Source organism: Amblyomma mixtum, chromosome 10 (genome assembly GCF_055824585.1).
Source record: "Amblyomma mixtum isolate Tamu chromosome 10, ASM5582458v1, whole genome shotgun sequence".
Classification (NCBI taxonomy): Eukaryota; Metazoa; Arthropoda; class Arachnida; order Ixodida; family Ixodidae; genus Amblyomma; species Amblyomma mixtum.
Window position 1 is genome coordinate 14,850,728 of NC_143021.1, and position 19,238 is coordinate 14,869,965.

General features: G+C 46.8%; 1 protein-coding gene across 2 annotated transcripts in view; it reads right to left on the minus strand.

The window, feature by feature from the left end:
- The window catches only part of xmas (RRM_XMAS2 and SAC3_GANP domain-containing protein xmas), a 90,551-nt gene that overhangs the window by 24,087 nt on the left and 47,226 nt on the right, over window positions 1-19,238 (minus strand). Inside the window, exons 16-20 of one of the 2 annotated variants that reach the window (XM_089563202.1) lie at window positions 18,402-18,605; window positions 12,187-12,365; window positions 7,638-7,888; window positions 4,327-4,491; window positions 53-247 (exon numbers count right to left, since the gene is read on the minus strand). In XM_089563202.1, coding sequence (XP_089419328.1) covers window positions 53-247; window positions 4,327-4,491; window positions 7,638-7,888; window positions 12,187-12,365; window positions 18,402-18,605 — 994 coding nt within the window. Of the gene's footprint in view, window positions 1-52; window positions 257-4,326; window positions 4,492-7,637; window positions 7,889-12,186; window positions 12,366-18,401; window positions 18,606-19,238 lie in introns of both variants that reach the window. The other variant, XM_089563201.1, reaches the window with a different exon arrangement.

Below are 19,238 nucleotides of genomic sequence, written 5' to 3' on the forward strand. Positions count from 1 at the left end.
TGCAGTATTGTGAAAATAAATAAATAAATAAATCACCCCTCCCCCTCCTCACCACTTTGCGGGGTGGAGCATTGCAGTCGCAGGACAGGACCCTGTGCACCTCGGGGAGTTCCCCCCTGTGGCCGCACTCCCTCAGGGCGTCCTCAATGGCGTCCCGGTTGTTGCCGCCGGAGGAGGACAGGTCGACCAGGCAGACGCATGGCACTGGGCGTAGTCTCGAAGCGGCCACCAGGGTCTCCTGCAGCTGCTGCTCCAGCTGCGGCGATAATGGGGGGCAGCCACTCACAACACGGACACATCAGGCAGCTGATCTCACTACAAGAGTTTGCATCAAGAGATCAGCGACCTTGCAGAGGTGCATCTGGCTTAACCAGCTGGATGCTGGCCATGCGACTAACTAGGAGTTTGGATACCTGGCTCAATGAACTATGATTTTCTCTGTTGTGTTACCTTTATTAAGGCGAAAGCCTTTAAGCGCTCTTAATCATGGCCATGACTCTGTCTGTCCATCCAAAGTCGTAACTAGTCATTACTAGTCACAAGTCATGACTAACTAGCCATTAACCAGAAAAAAATCCTAAAATCGTGTGCACAGGGAGAATCAAACTACCATCCCTCCGTTCCATAGCTAGTCATTACTAGTCACAAGTCATGACTAACCAGCCATGACTGGTTAATGACTAGTTACTCACAACTAACCAGCCATGGCTGATTAATGACTAACCAGTCATGACTGGCTAATGACTAACTAGATATGACTAGTTAATCATTAACCAATCATGACTAGTTAGTCATGGGCCATGACTAATTAGTCATGACTAGCGAATCCAAGTCACAGCAGCAGCCAAAGTTGCGTGGAGAGGCTTTCTCCTCGTGCACTTTAGATCGTCAAAGTGCCCCCTGAATTTTTGTGCATCATTTAGGACAAAGGTTCTCAGACCAGTTTCTGTGGAACTCATAAGCTCCTTCGTTGAACTTTCTGTGTCCTCCGAATACCTAAAATCCATGCATGCCTCAACCCCAACCTTGCTTTCAACCAGCTAGTTAATGCAATAGGATTTAGGTTGTAGTCTCGCAAAAACCAACGGCTCTCTCCGCAATGAAATTCCCTGATTGGTCGAGAGGGTTGCGATGTCATCAGCACAGCGAAATTTGAAAATTTGAGGACTAGAATGTTCCTGTACCTTCCATGTGATTATCATATGGGATTATCCCCTTCGGGCGCCGTGTCCACGATTGTGGACGCGAACTTCGCGCGCGCTGGTGTGTAAAAATACAACCAAAAGCACTTTTTTGAATGTACTAAGACACGCGCCTTGAGCCACTTTAACGGACATGTAGCGCCATCCCACGGGATGTCAACAAAATGCTGTCGAAAAAGCGCGGGAAAGTATGGACGCGTCTACCTTCTACGGAGCGAAGAGTAAGTACTTCTAGTTTTCTTCCGTTTTTCACTATTCCAAATACAAACTCACCGAAATATTGGCATTTACGTATCAATGTAAGCTCCTGTGAATGTGAAACAGCTGCATTCATCCTTCTTGTGAAAAAATTCAGCCCTGCATGCAGTTCCAGAAGTTAGCGTCCACATTTGTGGACACGGCGCCTCAAATCCGCCTTTCCTAACACACGCTTTTTCCAGAGTTCACGGCGTCGCTCACGCGCTGAAATGAAGAAAACCTCTCATTTTTCCAGGTATATCCAAGCATGCTACTGAAAGAAGGCGCCTGGATGATGACACAGCCGAAAATATATTTAGAAGAATTCAAGACCGTGATATTTCTGACGCAGATCTTTCTGATGACGAGTACACCGAGCAGGACACACAAACTACGGTAATTTTGTCTGTTTTATATGTTTAGTTAGAAAATAATGTGGCGTATGTTGTGTTTTTTCCTCAGACTCCTACTACAAATGGCACTGCCCAGAGTGCATTGTTATTGCCTGGAACATCAAGCACGCAGGACAAGCAAGTGCCAGATGTGCCATCGAAGAAGATGAAGACCTTGAACTGGGTTGCACAACCTCTTCAACCTGGGAACACTAACTGCACCTACCAGCTTCAAGGTGGATCAATCCCTGAGGACCCATTGGCATACTTCAGCCGGTATTTCTCACCCATGCTTTTTCGCAATCTAGCCACATTCACTAACATGTACGTCCTGCAGAAAGACGGGAATGTGCTTGGGACTTCTGAGGAAGAAATCAAAATTTTTTTTGGAATCCTAATGCTCATGGGAGTTCTAAAATTCCCAAGAATTCGAATGTACTGGCAAGCCTCTACAAGAATTCCTGCCATAGCTGAATCCATGACACAAAGCGATTTTTTTAGGATTAGAGCCGCGCTTCACATCACGGACTCGAACGCTCCACGGGACCCAAACAGCCAGGACAAGTTTTGGAAAGTGCGCCCTATCATAGAGGCAGTGAGGTCACGGTGCTTGCAGCTAGAACCCTTGGAGCACAACAGTATAGATGAGCAGATGGTTCCATTCACTGGCCGTGTCCCCGCCAAACAGTTTGTTAAAGGAAAGCCAAACCCAGAAGGGGTGAAAGTGTTTGTCCGCTGCAGCGCCGATGGTTTAGCACATGACCTCGAGCTATACCAAGGGAAGGGAACAGGGGTCAGTGCACAGCATTCACACCTCGGACTTGGCGGATCGGTTGTCATGCGTCTTGTGGGAGCAATGCCTAAGGAAAAGAACCTGAAGTGCTTCATGGACAACTACTTCACCTCAGTGCCATTATTCCTGGAGCTGAAGCAAATTGGCCTTCTCGCCAGCGGGACGATCCGAGCCAACCGACTGCTCAAGTGTCCCTTAAAAAGTGACAAAGAAATGAAGAAAGAAGGACGGGGAAGCATGGATCAGAAGGTTTCCGCGAATGGAGACATTGCCATTGTGAGATGGCAGGATAATGGAGTCGTCAATATGGCATCCACACAAATTGGAATTGGGAATGTGGGAAAAGTAAAGCGATGGAGCGAGGCAACAAAGCAACATATTGAAATTGACTGCCCAGAAGTTATTGTGCAGTACAACGCATACATGGGAGGTGTCGATAAACTTGACTTTGTGATGTCACTGTACCCGCTTACGGCAAGAACCAGAAAGTGGCCAGTGAGAGTTATTTCTCACTTTCTGTCTTTTGCGTTGTGCAACAGGTGGATAGAATATCTACGAGACGCGAGTGCCGAGAAGCTTCCACAGAAAAGTACCTTGGATATGATGGCATTCCAGAGAGACATTGCTAACAGCCTCATCGTATGCAGCAGAACAACCCCGAAGAAGCGCGGTCGGCCAAGCAGTGAGTGCCCAGAGCCTGTTGCGAAGAAGGCTAGCCCGCATTTGCTACCCACCGCAACCATCAGGTACGATGGCTACAGTCACTGGCCGGAGCATGTCAGCACGCCAAACGCGCAGCGCTGCCGCCGTGAGGGATGCACAGCGAAGTGCAGGATTCGCTGCCGAAAGTGCCACATTTTCTTTTGCCTCTCAGCTCAGAACGACTGCTTTTACCTTTTTCACAACAAGTAGATTCTAAAGTACTTGATTTTGTTCACAAATCAAGCAATAAACCTTTACCCATGTTTTGTGCCCCACGTCATGCTGAGAACACTGTCGCACTTTCTTTTAGTTGTGTGCCATATTTTTTCTGTACTGAGGCGCTGTGTCCACAAATGTGGACACTCTAAAATTCTAAGAAAGAATAGTTTTTGTTTCAGTCTTTTAAAGACTCGTGATTTACAGCTTTGAGAACACAAAATTGTGCTCACATATTTTATTTGTGTCACAGATTTTTTTCGCGCCTGAAGGGGTTATACTAATCCAACCAACTCTTACACCTTAACCCACTCACTAATTCACCTTAACCCTTGAAAGGAGTATCTACTTGCGCGAAAGACGGGACGAAAATGAGGAAACACAAACGACATGTACAATGCATTTGTGTTTCCTCATTTTCGTCCCGTCTTTTGCTCAAGTATGTACCCCTTTCATGCTATGAACCAACTTGCCCAGATTAGAGTTTTAATTGATCCTTAACCCGAACCAATCCACCAACCAATCCCAACTAATCCATATTAATACACCCAGTAATCCCCCTTCTTCCACCTTCATCCATTTCGGGGGTCCTTTGGAATAATTGGGAATGGGCCAACTTCTGAATGTTAACAAGGCCCCAACTTTTCTTGGGGGACTAATCACCACTGCAATTGCTTGTACTATCAGACTGCTTTCCCCTGAAAGTTGAATCTGAGGGGTCACGCAGACCAGCACTCTCCCGTGGTGATGCATGCACAGCAGCTGCTCCTTGGCAAATGCTCACCCTCTCCCTCGGCTCGTCTGTGGCCACCAGGAGGAGGGCGGAGGTGCCGGACAGCAGCCGGGGCCGGCCCCGGGGGTCCCTCCCCAGGGAGGAGAGGTCCCCGTGCACCACCGTCAGGCAGAAGGGCGTGGCAGCACTGCCCTGGGGGCTCGCTATGGTCTCCACCTGCACCGTAAGATTATCAGGAGACGGGGGCTTGTCGGGTCCACCAGAGTAGTCAAAATTATTCATATGATGAAAAAACTCAATGTACATGCATCAAGAAATAAAAAAAATTTTTGCTGAAAGCAGCGCCCAAATTCAAGTACATTTTTTTTCCCTATGAGCCTGAGTCTGCGGAAAAATGAGCAAATGTTCTTTCACTGTTCATTATATCAGAGCATTTGGCTCAGTTAAGTGTGTCTTAAGAGTTTAATGTATACAATCCCAATAGGTGAGGGAGTCCAATGCAGAACAGAGCACGAGAGCAAAAACATACCTCTTCTGTTTGAAGGGACCATGCCACAACGGCATGCACACATCAACACACCTCAAAGCAATTGTTGAGACTGCTATCGTATCACTATCTTTCAATGAAGAAGGAATTTATTTATTTATTTATTTGAAAGTACTGCAGCCTCATTCTAGGGGCTATACCATTATTGGGTACATAAAATGTGGAACAATTCCATACATACAAGAGTAGCATTACAAATATAAACGCCGCACACAACACCATACAATGCTACGACTCAATTGCCGACGCAAAATCAGAAATTGATAATGCACGAATGTTGCCATGCAAAGGGTGCCAACTCTCCACAGTGCGAGGAAAAAAACTATTTGAAAACATTAGTGCAGGCAAAAAAAGGTTGGATATCAAGATCATGACGGCTCCTGGTTGGAGATGGTTTTGAAAACGAGATATGCTTGCCCTCTCAAAGGCAATTAGCAGAATGCACTACTACTGAGTGAAGAAGTTTCAAGGACTCAGTTTTCCGGCAGGATGCGAGAGGGCTTAAGTTTAGGGAAGACATCGCAGATGAGGGTGGAAAATGAAAGTCGTGAAAAATGAAAGTGAAATGAAAAATGAAAATGAAATGACTGAACACGGTCAGCTTCACAGTCATGAAACTTTCTCTCATGGCACACTGCCATGTCTGTCCCACTAGACAAAAAAACTCTGCATATGCCACTTGCTTTTCTCCCACAGCAGCCTTACGATGGTCAGCTGCAAAGCTGCAGAAAACGCCATTTTTTAACTCTTTTGCTACCGTGCCATAGGCAATCGATCGCATATGATCAATTCAAATCGCCCGCGCAAAAAAGCTCATTTTGGAGAGTCGTGTACGTGCTCCGCCATCTAGATAGCGAGCTCAACAACTGCTCTTTCGATTGCAGCCTTGGTTTTAGTGTTTTGACATGAGGGGGCGCCGTGAAAAAAAAAAAAAAGTTTGAACGGCCGCAGCAGCGTCAGCCGGAGAAAATGGCGTCCGCATCGCCGCGCGCTCCTCGAAAGCGAAAGCTGACACAGAGGACGTCGGCCGGTTTCGGTTTTGTTTTTTGCGATGAAAGTAGCGGTTATTAGTCGGGCAAGAATGTACAAACGTCGGATTTCGGTTTCGGCAGCGAGACTTTGCCTCGGGTGCCTGGAACGTCAGCGCGTACTTGCATGCAAGTTCTGTTTTCATTTGCTGTGTGTTTTCTGCGGTGAATACGGTTTGTAATTGATGACAGTGGTTTATTTTTGTGCTTCAGGGTCTTTACAACGTATGGCGAAGACAGTCTGCCAAATGCTCAAGGTGGCGTCACGTTTTTCAACCAAGACGACAGCTAGGTGTCCCTATCGACACATCGCTGCGGAGCAGCCCTCGGAGATTCGCTCGAGCTCTCGACTTTTTTTGATGCTCTTCACGGCGGATATGATGAAGACTGTGTGCGAAAACACTAATGAGTATGCATGGATGAAGATTTTGGACAAGCACGCATACGCTCGGCGGTGACGGCTCATGGGGAGACGTGAATCCGTTGGAGATGCTGAAGTTCATTGGAATCATCATATACATTGGAATTGTTGACCTGCCGTGGCTATATCTCTACTGATATACCGGAATAATCTATTCTGGCCTTCTGCCATCAAAAATAATTTCCCAAAATTGTTTTTTCGCTTTCTTTTTGTTTTTTTACACGTAACAGACCCGGATGATTTAGTGGGGGCACCATCTATTGGCAAGACACGGAAAGTGTCCTGGCTTTTGAACCACATCGATAATTATCCATCCTGATGTTTTAGAGCTCTCATAACATGCCATATTTTATCAGCTGGCTATCAGGGAGCAGCTCATTGAAGAAATCTTCGGGTGTGATGAGGTAAAAGAAGTTCATGCCCCCAATCCTCCCATAGAATGCATTCATCACCAAGTGAAAAAAAATGAAAAAGAAACTGCAAGCTCGGATATCAGAGAACAAGAGAGGAACAAAGATAAAACCTTATGTGAAGCACCTATCAGTCTACCTCTGCTTCACATCTTCACGCCTGATTGCTCTTCACAGTGGCACCACAGTCATGACTCCTGACTTGACCGGCCATGGAAAGTGCAATAATTTTTTCTCACAGCTGAAACTGGGAATAATGACAGCCATAAACATTTGCAACACGTTGTATATTCCAGTTTTCCTCTAATCAAGTTATGGCTACGTGCAGCCGGTAATTTTTGTTTTTGCTATGTACTTTTTCCCTATTTTTGGCAAATTTCACAAATAAATGTTCATGTACTTTTGCCACACTATTCTGTTTGTTTCTTTCACAATTTCATGCATTGCAATATGCGCTAGGTGTGTTAGTTCTCGTTTACAAAAATTTTCTTTCAATACACTCCAAATCGTCCATTCTTCTGTGGTAGTGAAAGAGTCAAGTACCCCAAGTATTGTACTGGTTAACATTCTGGCCTGGGAGAGGAGTGAAGTTCTCGCATGGGTGCACAGTCTTGGTCAAAAGTAACCAGGCTGCATGGTTTGCTTCTAGCTTGTATAGTGGAGCCCTTGTGGCTTTCCTAAAGATCAAAAGGTGTTGGAAAGTAAGAAGACCCCCCAGTCCTTACCTTTAACCACCATTTCAGCTTCAGGGAAGCTGTAAGGGCTCCACTGTACGAGCTAGAAGCAAACCATGCAGCCTGGTTACTTTTGACAAAGACTGTACACCCATGCCTGGACGAGCATGACAAATGCATGCTGAGCAGTGCCAATGATACGGCATAAGGAGGAGAAAAAAACACACGCAACACAAAAACAGCTGAGACTATGACTGAAGACAGAGTGGAGCACGTGTGCACCTTGGCATCAGCCCTGGGCAGCTGTGGCAGGCATCCCAGCTTGCTGCGCACACGGTCCACAGTCAGCTGGGCCTCGTAGGAGCGCACGCAGTCCCCCGGGGGCAGGCACACCACCAGCTTGAAAGGGAACTCACCCCCACCACCCCCCACGGGCTGCTGCCGGTGGGGCTTGGGTGGCCGGAGCAGCCGCTCCAGGTCCAGGGGGGCACGCTCCAGCTCATCCGTCAGGGCAACCATCAGCACACCCGCATCTGCCCCAGGGGGAGGGGAGAAGGAAGACCGTTCCAGACACCCCACTCTCTGCTGTGTTTATTTATTTATTTTATTTATACATACTGCAGCGCAATTATATGCGCTATGGCAGGAGTGGGAAAAAACAAAAAGCAAAATACTAAAGGTAACAAACTACAACAAAATGTACAAACTGAGCACAATGAAGTTCAAAACACACAAAAAGTAACAAACAAAAAAGGAACTGTTAATGGCACGGTAGGAATATTCAGGTATTATGTGTCTTCCATGGCAGTTATAAAACTTTGAACTGGAGATGAACGAATGGATCCAGGTAGAGAATTCCAGGCTTCTATTGAACGGGGAAAAAAACTGAATTTGAACAAATTTGAACAAATGTGTGCATGCGGATCACAGTGTGTGGGGAGGTGTGTTTCCAAGCGGATGCTCCACTTTTGAGCGCATGAGCACCCACCTTAAGGGGGGACACTGGTCCTTGAGACCAAAAAATGACCAAGAAAATCGATTCTCAACATTTCGATGGAGGCGAAACGCAAGAGGCGCCCGTGTGCTGTGCGATGTCAGTGCACGTTAAAGATCCCCAGGTGGTCGAAATTATTCCGGAGACCTCCACTAAGGCACCTCTTTCTTCTTTCACTCCCACCTTCCACCCTTCCCTTGTGTCCACCAAGACATGCAAGACAGATACTGCGCCATTTCCTTTCCTCAAAAACCAATTTACCAATTTACCAAAAAATGACATTTGTGGAATATACAGCTATTGAATTTCCAACTGTACCAATTTTTTCCTTCAAGAAACCAACATTTCGATCGTAATATAAAATTCAGATCATCGTGTGGGCTGAATTTATGCAGGAGCAGACAGTTTAATGGCATAGAAATTTTGGACATCTGGCTGTCTTAGTATGTCGATATCTCAACATCTAGGACAGCCAGAGATGTCATATTGTTTGCTAAGGGAAGCTGAACGCACAATGTGTGCAATAATCGAAGTAGATTTGTTCAGTCGCAGTTCAAAAATTTATAATTTCACAAAGTTTATCGATGCATTACATTCACACCTTGAATAGTATTGATATTCCAAGTGCTGTAAAATTACTAATAAGGGTAAAATGGAAAAATGGTTTTGATTATTGCACTCTTTACTCGCCATACTATGCAGCCATGGTTTAAAAATGGCTTTTTATTGAGCAGTATTTTTTTTGCACGGAGGTACTAATGAATGACTAATTAAAATTAATTACCTTGGGAACCGACTAACTAATGAGAAAGGCAATTTCATTGTTGAAATCAGTATAAAAAACTGAGCAAGCTGGTAGTTTCATTAGGACTGGAAAATGAGGGAAACAGGTCTAAGACCAGTGTCCGTCCTTAACAGGCAACAGCAAACAACAGTGAAGGAAATGATGGCTCAGCAGCGTGGAAGAGGTGAGAAAAAAGAAAACAAGAGGGAAGAACAAATAAGCGGCACACCAATCAGCGCCTTAAACTTTGGCTGGCTGATGCTGGCTGGTCAAGCCGCTGTCACTGCGGACTGGCACGAAGCTCTGAAAAGCAAAGCCCAAACAAAGCGGCCGGATTGTTTTGGAGATGGGGCCGTCAGTTTGTCGTCACGCCTGCCGTCGACACACGTGTCAGAGGTGCGCGAGCGACTCTGCAGCATGGAGTAGGGCAACGATCTCTTGCTGCAGCGGTCATGCTTGGATGCAGCTTCCCTTCAAGAGTGTTTGAATGAACCAGTGCAAGACCAGCAGCATCCGAATTAGCAGGGCAGTTCCAGATTTCTGAACAAAAGGTGGTTGAATTAACGAGCTTTCACTACTTCTTTCCTTGGTTTCTTTCCTGCTCTTCTTTTCTACCTCATATACAGGGTCTTGAATGTTTGGGGGCCGGGTTTTAAAAATTTCCTGTGCAAAATCTACTTCCCCATTCGAGCTGAAATAACGTTCACAAAGTAGCAAAATGTGGTCTACGTTATCTGATAAGTGATTCAACATCGGTAGTTGCCTAGATTTTCTGGAATGGATGGAAAACTGCTCTCGGCGGCGTGCACAATTTTCGCAGAAGCGAGTCGAGAAGCTGCGTTGACATGGTGCGCCATCTGTCGAGCAGACGATCTGCACCTTCGAAGCAAGCGCGCCAACGGCCTTGCCGGAGATGGCGGTTGCCTCGCCGCTCGACAGATGGCGCACCATGTCAACGCAGCTTCTCGACTCGCTTCTGCGAAAATTGTGCACGCCGCCGAGAGCAGTTTTCCATCCATTCCAGAAAATCTAGGCAACTACCGATGTTGAATCACTTATCAGATAACGTAGACCACATTTTGCTACTTTGTGAACGTTATTTCAGCTCGAATGGGGAAGTAGATTTTGCACAGGAATTTTTTAAAACCCGGCCCCCAAATATGCAAGACCCTGTAGTATTCCCTTTGTATTTTACATCTTTCCCTTTCTTCTTTTCCTACTCTCTTCTTTCAATGGCAACCTCCAACCTTGTGCTCTTCCTGCCCGCTCCAACCAACCAACCACGTACACCCCCAAGAAGCCAACGTGCCACTGGGCGACGGTGAAATACACCTCGAAATCAGCAACGGCAAGGTGATCATTGCAGCAGAGAAATGTTGAATCAACACTGCTAATGCAGATTTGTCACGTCACCTCGTATGACTGCGTGCGCATTTTTCCATGCCTTGAATAATCTTTAATCCGTATTGCTGATTGATGCAATTCACCCAGTGAACGATGTGCTGAATAAGAATTGAGTGAGTACCTTTTGTAGCATAAGCAATTTCATTTGGTTCACTCATTTCCGGTGGCCGCAACTGGCCAAAGGACAGGGTTAACTGGAGAGACATGAGAGAGGCCTTTGCCCTGCGGCGGGCGTAGCCAGGCTGATGATGATGATTTCTGTTACACCATGCACGCTTTTCAGCATCTGAACTGAATACCAACATTTTTTTTGAGCACACCTTTTAGCACTCGTTACTGGCTTATTTCACAGTTTGGTAGTATTACACATGCAAAAATATGATACCTATAGTAGGATACAACATAAAAAAACAGCAGCTGCTAACAGTGGGCCACGGTCTGCGGCGTCCTGTATTACTCTGATGGCCAATCGCAACAGTAAACGAAATCAGGTTTTTAATCTTTGGCTATATCAAATAATCTATGTATCAAAATTCAAGAGCTCATAATTTTTTTTCTTGTGATAAGCTTCTTGTTTAGGTAACAAGAAGCGTTTAAGCAGCGGACTACTTTTTCGTCGTGGAGGGATTCTGTGCGCGGAGGCTGAATGTAGGCGGAGCTTCACTGCAGACTTAAGCTGTATCCAACTATGGGTGCATCATTTTCTGTTTACCAGCACCTGAAGCAAGTGGGACAAACATGTCTTGCTGTTGCAGAAAGGGTTAAAAATCTGTGAGGCAAGCCGGGAGGCGAACCAAGAAGTTACCGTATTTTCCGGTGTATAAGACGCGCCCTTGTATAAGACGCACCCACCATATATGCAGGCTGTCATTGAAAAAGTTGGTATATAAGACACACCCGTGTATAAGACGCACCCTGATTTAACCAGTTAGGCTAGTCAGGCTTCATTAAACACGCTTCCGCCACCATCGCGAAATGCACCGTACCTGTGAGAAGTTCTTAAGCAATGCTAAGTGATCGAAAAAGGCAACACTCACGCCATACCTGCCCACGTTTTAGCAAAAAAGAAAGAAAAAACAGAACTTTCCTTATGTCCATAAAAAAAATTTTATATCTACTTAAAACCTTCAAAGTCTTCATCTTTGAATGCGCTATCAAAAAGTTTGCCCATTTCCGAAGGCAATGCGGCTGAAACGCTCACTACATACGTGCACGGAGCAAACAAAGTTGCAAAGGGTGACTAAAAAAGAACGCCGGCTTGTCTTGACTTGTCTTGACAATGGCGAGAAGCGCGATTGTCGCCATCTTTTGGCATGTCACATTACTTTTGCTTGGGGCGTCCGAAACAGCCACGTTTGTGATCCCGGAAGTTGTCATCCCCGCTGTTTCATGATAAAGTTCACCTGAAAAAGTTGCGCACGGCGGTCCCGGTATTGAAGTATTAAACATTTTTAAACTGCGTTAATGGTGGTGATATTTTTTTGGCGAAAAAGCTTGAACATGAACTGGAGTAATTTCTGAACTTGCAAAAAAAAAACAGAAAATTTGCGTATAAGATGTACCAGCAAGATTTTCGAAAAAAAAAAAAGCCGCGTCTTGTACACCGGAAAATACGGTAGGCGCTGTGCTGCAGAGAGAAGGGCCCTCACCGAGGCCCTTGGAGACGCACTGCCAGTCCACGGAGGGGGGCCCCCCCGAGAGCCTGGGCCGCTTCTCGGGTGGGGGCTTGAAGGCCGGGTTGGTCAGGGTGCAGAGCATGCTGGGGGCGGCCGGGAAGGTCTCACGGGCCTGCCGCTGGCGCTTCTCCCGCTCACAGAACTCCACCCAGCTGCAGACACACACCGAGGTTGCCAACGCGGCTCCTTTTCCCAACGTTAGCGTCCCGATTGTGTCGTATGCCTTATACCTCTGTGTAGAACTCTTCAGCTACATTAACTACATACCGTATATTGCTGCGCATAAGTTGACGTTTTTTTTTTCAAATGTCCTTCCAAAGTTGGGGGGTTGACTTATAATCGGAGTTGACGTATATGCGGAGTCTTAAAGTCGGCCTACATGCGGGGTCAAAAGTAATTTCGACCAAGTCGCGGATAATATTACGCCCCGTGCACTCGTAATTCCATAATAGTTTTCAGACACGGTGTGAAAGTGGGTCTGCTTAAAAAAAACTTGAATTTAATTGAGATATGCACCAAAGGTTTGTTTTAATACGACAGCAACCTGTTATCGACAAACCAGCGGCAGCAGTTGCTCACAAGATGATGATCGCGACTGTGTCCTCACAAGTGACGATGAGTCAGAGATGTCTCGTGAACGAATAAATGTTTCTTTATGACTCGGCCTTCTGAAAAATTTTTGGGTGAGCTAGGATCGCAGGGTGTGGCAGCGTCGACCTAAATTCGGAGTTTTTTTTTGCCCAAAGGGGGCCGCGATTTGGGGGGTTGACTTATTAATTGGAGTCAACTTATAATCGGCAATATACGGTAGTTCATGTAAGTAATTACATTGTCCTGCTGGTATTTTAGCGAGTGCATCTGATTTCTTAAGACTTCTTTCCTATTGGCCTCTCCTAGGCTTCTTACGTTCTTGAGTGCATGCCCAATTCTGTGCATGTTGTACTTCCTTGTGTTGATTACCTTAACCATGTGATTAACTTTAATAGCCATTAACTTTTTTCCGGAATATAAGTGTGCACAGATCACACAATAAAGAAATGTTAAAGCTCTTAAATTTGTGCACACTACAGAGAACTTTACTTTCAAAACCACCTCCTGAAACATGCCACGCTCAAAACAACATTTCCGCAGAATTTTTGTGGCTGCCTGGATGCACACCTACTCACCGGCACTAGTTGCTGGTACACTCTAAACAGAAAGGGAGTAAAGTTGTCCTCTAGCGCACACCCCTTTTTACACCCACACACCCTTTACACCCTAGTAGTACACCCTTTTGTAGAAGGGTGTGCACTGGAGGACAACTTTACTCCCTTTCTATTCCCATATGGGTGTATTCATTTCTAGAGTGTAGAATGCGAATTTCAAAGAGTGCCCCTCACACAGTTCATGCTCGCAGTGAAACATAAAGCGCATCACATAAAGCGCATCAAGACTTCCGCAACACATGCGAAAGCACCTTTGTCTAATCAAAGAAGTAATAAAGCTAACGTGGCTGCATCTTGTCTAAAGAGTGAAACTGGACAATGACTCAAAGAAAGCCACACCAGAGGGATCTGCTCCCCAGGAAGATTGCGAAGACTGGGAGTTTCTTGATCTCGAAAGGCTAGACCCCTTTTTTTGCTCTGAGAACCCATATGATCCTCATCATGGCAGGCATGTAATAAGGGAGCAGTAGCTACTCATTAGCACCCACCCAAGTGCAGCCATACAGCTACAGGGGAATAGCACTGTGCATCTATTGCTTTGCAGCCGTGTCACTGAGTTTAGGTGGATGTCAATATCTCACTACTCCATTACTACAATTCTACACCACATTTGGGGGCTCCCCTAAACCACTGGACCGTCATGACAGGCTGTTAGACTGACAACAGTGATAACTGCATCCGTGAATGGCAGTCAACAAAGATGCACACCGATGCGCACTGTCTGTGAATGAAGCCTCCAAAAAAGCAATGAAAGTGCACATGGCTTTTCACGTACAGACTGTAAACCTGGCCTGGATGTGGACAATACACCCAGTGCCAACTATAGTCCAGAAATTGTGGTACCTGTCAGGCTGCAGTGCACTGGGACGCCCCCCCCTTTTTTTTTTCAATCTGCCTTAGTGGTGCTGCAGCGAAAAGGGGCTGTCGGTAATGCTATGATGTACACAAAACAAATAAATGCACTAGTGTCTAAATGCGACAATACAATAAGACAATGGCAGACAAACACACACACACACAAAAAAAAATCCGTGCACTGTGCTCTTAAGCTGCCTGAAGCATTCATTAGGTCATTCCTCAGGCTAACGTGCTCCAGAAGCAAGTCAGAAACACAGTCACATCTGTGGCAGCACTGCTTTAAACACTGCAATGATGCCAAAACCTGTTTATACCGTACTATTTACTTGTGTATTTACTTGCATAATGAATCCGCTTTTTTTCAGAAAAGTTGACATCAATTTGCGAGGAGGGTTCATTATACAGGGGAAAAAAAATTTTAGACAAATTTATTCGTAAGAGTTGAACTCTCACATCATACATCTGTCCGCCCATCTGTCTGCCTATCTGAGTGTAGATCATCAACAAGAGTGCATGGCTGACAAACTATCCTTGTGTCAGCCACATTTGTGTCGCAAGTGTTTAGCATCATTCCCTTCAAAAGGATTTTGCAGTATCGCGACACAATCTGACAATTTCTCGACAGTCGATGGTGCCAGCCCATCGCAGCGAGATAAGACGAACATGCTGAACACCGGTCAGTCGAGATTAAAAAGCGAAGTGAATTCTCAACCACAAAAGCGGGGGGTGGGGGGGGGGGTGTTCATTATGTGAGTGGGTTTATTAGGTGAGTAAATACGTGGTCTCCTCGATTTGGCTGCACTTTCTGCACCAGTTCAGGCGGTGCTGCACTCGCATCCTCGATTTGCCAGTGCAGCTAGCGCCACCTGCACTTGGGCACTCGATTTGAAGTAGTGCTGCACGAGTTCTCCCTAGTTCTACTGCACTTTTGCACTAGCCTACCGGCGAGTTCTCTGCTCGTGCAAGTAGTGCAAGGTGCTTGGCGCGCTCCATAGCAGACGGCTCCGCGGCCATGCTTGTTTTAGTGAGCGGCGTTGAGACCATGGTTGAGACGGCTGCATACCCGTGCTAGACTCGGCATCTGCACCGTGCCCTCACTAAACAGCTGAAATGGCAGTGCGCACACGTGCGTGTGTGTATGCGCGCGTGTGCGTGCGTGTATGCGCACGTGTGCGTGCGTGTCTGAGTACTACGTGTGTAAGCCACTGGCTGGCATGGCGCAGTGCGTATGGGTTCTCATCTTTCTGCCCAGCCTCGCATGTTGATTTACACCATCTCTATTTTGTGTGTAAATATGATTGTTACTCGCAACACAATGGAGCATTTGCATAAGTGGCCGATGGTGAGATGTTTTTTAATACGTGGATGATCGCAACGTTTGTACTGACTCCTCCGCTTGCAGCAGCAATCGACTGGCATTGAGGTCGCCGTTAGCCCACACCTTCGCCTGCCAGTTATTCTCCGATAGTCGCTCCGCCATCACCGGCCACCGACAGTGAACGAGAGATATTGAGTTCAGATATAGTCCGAGTTATCAGGCAACTCTTTCCTTCTGTAATTGCGGCAGTCACTTTCTGATAGAACGACAACAGCCCGGATCACGTGTATGAACTGTCAAAGGTCGTCTCGAGGGCAAGTCTGAGTAACCTCTTGAATTCAAAGTTTGTTGCCTCTTCAAAGTACCCGTTAAATCGGTGACGATCGACCGGCCTGCGCCACTTTGCGCAATGCAACGGAAAGGACAGTGTCAAATTCTTCACCACTTTTGGAATTAACAAATTTTTGAGCCACTCGACGAGATGCGCCACTTTGATGAAATGCGCACTGTTCAATAGAGCTAGCACAATCCCGCGCATATGTCAAACCACGCGACAAACACCAACACACGGCCGCAGCAGACGAACGTTTCTGCACTCTGGCACTCGATTTGGCCGCTGCACTGACAGCACTAGTGTCAGGCTACACTCGCGCCGCAAGAACTGGCACTGCACTGGCACGGCAGTTTTGTGAACTAGTGCAGAAAGTGCAGCCAAATCGAGGAGACCTACGGTGAACAACTACTAAACCGTCAGCATTCTACAACTGTCGCAACACTGCAGCACCCAAGTCATCCCTTAGTTTCCATGCAGCACACCCAAAAAAAGTGGCTGCAAAACTACTGCTTGTCAGTGGTGAGCCTCTTACTCTCCGAGGCCTTCCCTCTCCCAGCAGTGGCTGACATCTATGAAGGCCCCGTGTCTACAAGTGCGATTACCAACCACATTGAGACCGGCTAATGGCTGCAGCATTTGTAGCTAACATGTAGCGCAGGTAAGCACACTACAAGCATGGCACTACATTACGCAGCTGTCTGGAGCCGTAGCACAATGCAATGGTAGCTCCTCCAGAACCCACAAGTCTGTGGCTCAAACACAATGCTCTTTTATTTGTCTTCTTTCTTTCTCCTTTTTTTTTTATTCCAAAGCTTCTCTTTTGTGCACTTCTACCCCACATACATGCCATATTTGCTGCATAATTTGCACACTTATTTTTTTTAAAATTAAGGCTTCAAAAAGGGTGTGCCGAATTACGCGGAAATTTTGTGACCACGCCATAAAAAAAACTCTACACAGGTCATAACACCCAATATATACTGTATATTGCTGCCTATATATGTCGGCCTCGCCAACTCACACTAACCCTTGATGGGCAAAAAAAAAAGTTGACCACAGGTCGTTGAAATTTCCGGAGGCCTTCACTACGGTGTCCCTCATAGCCTCAGTCGCTTTGGGACGTTAAAACCCCAATAAACTAAACCAATCCAAATACCATATTTACTTGCGTAATTTGTGCACTGCCAACTTTTTACTCAGATTGATTTTTTTTTTGTCAGTGAGGGGTGTGAGTTGGGAGATGGATGTGTAGGCTGCATTATACAATACATATTGTGTGCTGTAACCTTAGTAAAGTTTTCAGGACATATTCAGAAAATTTTCACGGAATTTGCGCACCCCCTTTTTTCAAGGCTTAATTTAAAGAAAAAAAATGGGCAAATTATGCAAGAATGCGGTATAAGCCCTGATTTATGTTATGTAGTTCCCCATGGGATGGCATGATGATGACACGTGTGCAGCTCACGGCAATAAAAGCACAATCATACCATCACGAAGCCAGCAGTCAGAGGCGAATGGAGATAACAGGTGACAAAAAAAGCGCTCTTGCGGGTGGTGGACCAGTTGACTAGCGGCAAACCGAGCTGGTTAGGTAGTTTCGGATTCCAATGCGTGCACAACTGTTCGCCCGTGAAAGTGGCCACCAGTGCGAGCACACCATGGAGCATAAAACATGCGAGTAAAAGTTTATTATTTTTTTTAAAATCTAGGTAATAGCTTAGGTGTGAGCAAATTATGTGACGGTGGTGCAAATTCCGCGAGTAGATATTGTATTTCTTCCTTGGGGTCAGCCTTGGCAGAGCCTGGGATCCTACTGTGTGGAAGAACTGAGCGGTGTTTTTCAGTGCAATATACACGGGACAGAGAAAGGAGATACATGCAGGACAAACGCTGTGCTGCACTTGAGAAGGCTGGACAATATCGTTCCCTCCGTGCAGTAAGGCATGGGCAATGCTCCAGAGAGTAAGCCTAATCATGAGACAGCATGGTGTGCATCAACTGCCTGGTTTCTTTAGCACTTCCCAATGCACTCTGCTCTGCCCCTGCACGAGCCCTCCCACTGTACGAGCAGCACCTTAATGCACAGAAGGGTGGTGACACCCGAGAGGAATGCGGGAGAAAGCTGACACACAGGTGCTGCTTCAGCAGCCCCCTGAAAGCTGCAGTCAGACTCATGTCATCCCCACAGCCGGGAACACAGCTGATGATGATGATGGTGATAACTAGACGCCACTGGCTCAGGGAAAGCTTGGTCAGAGAGCATCGGGGCAAAACATGTTGTTCTGCTTGAGGTGGGGCCACAGACACAGTGTTTCCCAACACTTCCCCACCCCTGAGACACTGAGAGCACCAGGCCGGGAAGCAAGCTCATACCCACTGGAGAACTGGTACCAAACTGCTGCACCTCCCATATGCAAGGCATTTGGTCACCAGCATGGGAACGGGGCTAGCAGCAGCACGGGCAGTAGCTCACCGGGCAAAGTAGGAGCCGAGCAGGCGTCGGCGGTCGAATGCCTCGGCCTGCCTGCACTGGGCCTCGTGCAGGGCCCACTCCTCGGCCAGGGTGTCCCTGACAATGTCCGCCGTGGCCTCCCTCAGCACCTCTTCCAGCTGGGCGGACAGCAGGAGGCCGCTCTGCTCCGAGCGCCACTCCTCCAGCGCCTCCCCGTGGCACTGCCTGGGAGGAGGAGGAAGACAAAGAGCTCCACAAGGGGGCTGGCTGCCCCCCAAACACCCCCCGCCCTCAACCCCCTTTCTGATCCAGTGAAAAAACAAACAAACAAACAAAAACAAAAAACGCCTGGCAGCATTAAGGAAGTAAAAGCGGGACAAAGAAACAGAGTGGATTCCAAGAGAAGGCAAACGTAGCAGGGGGCGGCAGAGAGTTAGGTGGGCGGATGAGATCAAGAAATTCAAGGGATAAGGTGTCACGAGGCCACAGCTGGCACAGGACAGGGTTAAGTGGAGAGACATGGGAGAGGCCTCTGCCCTGCAGTGGGCGCAGTCAGGCTGATGATGATGATGGTCACAAGTAAAGGAATGCACAGGCAAGGCACTGGCTCTCAACCTTGCGCCAATTTTTATTTCACGCATCAACTTGATCTTACACACAACGCCCCCGGAACAAGGCCGCATTAAGGAGAGCAACTGATAAGGAGAAACACCCCTATGTGTGTTTCCAAGAAGGAAAAGAAAGACAAGAGATGATATCATATGCACAACCCCTTGGAGTTAACACTGCAAACCTCCTCACCGCAGTAACAATCCAGGCTATTCCAATCCCACCCTGATTAAGAATAAGCGCCACTCA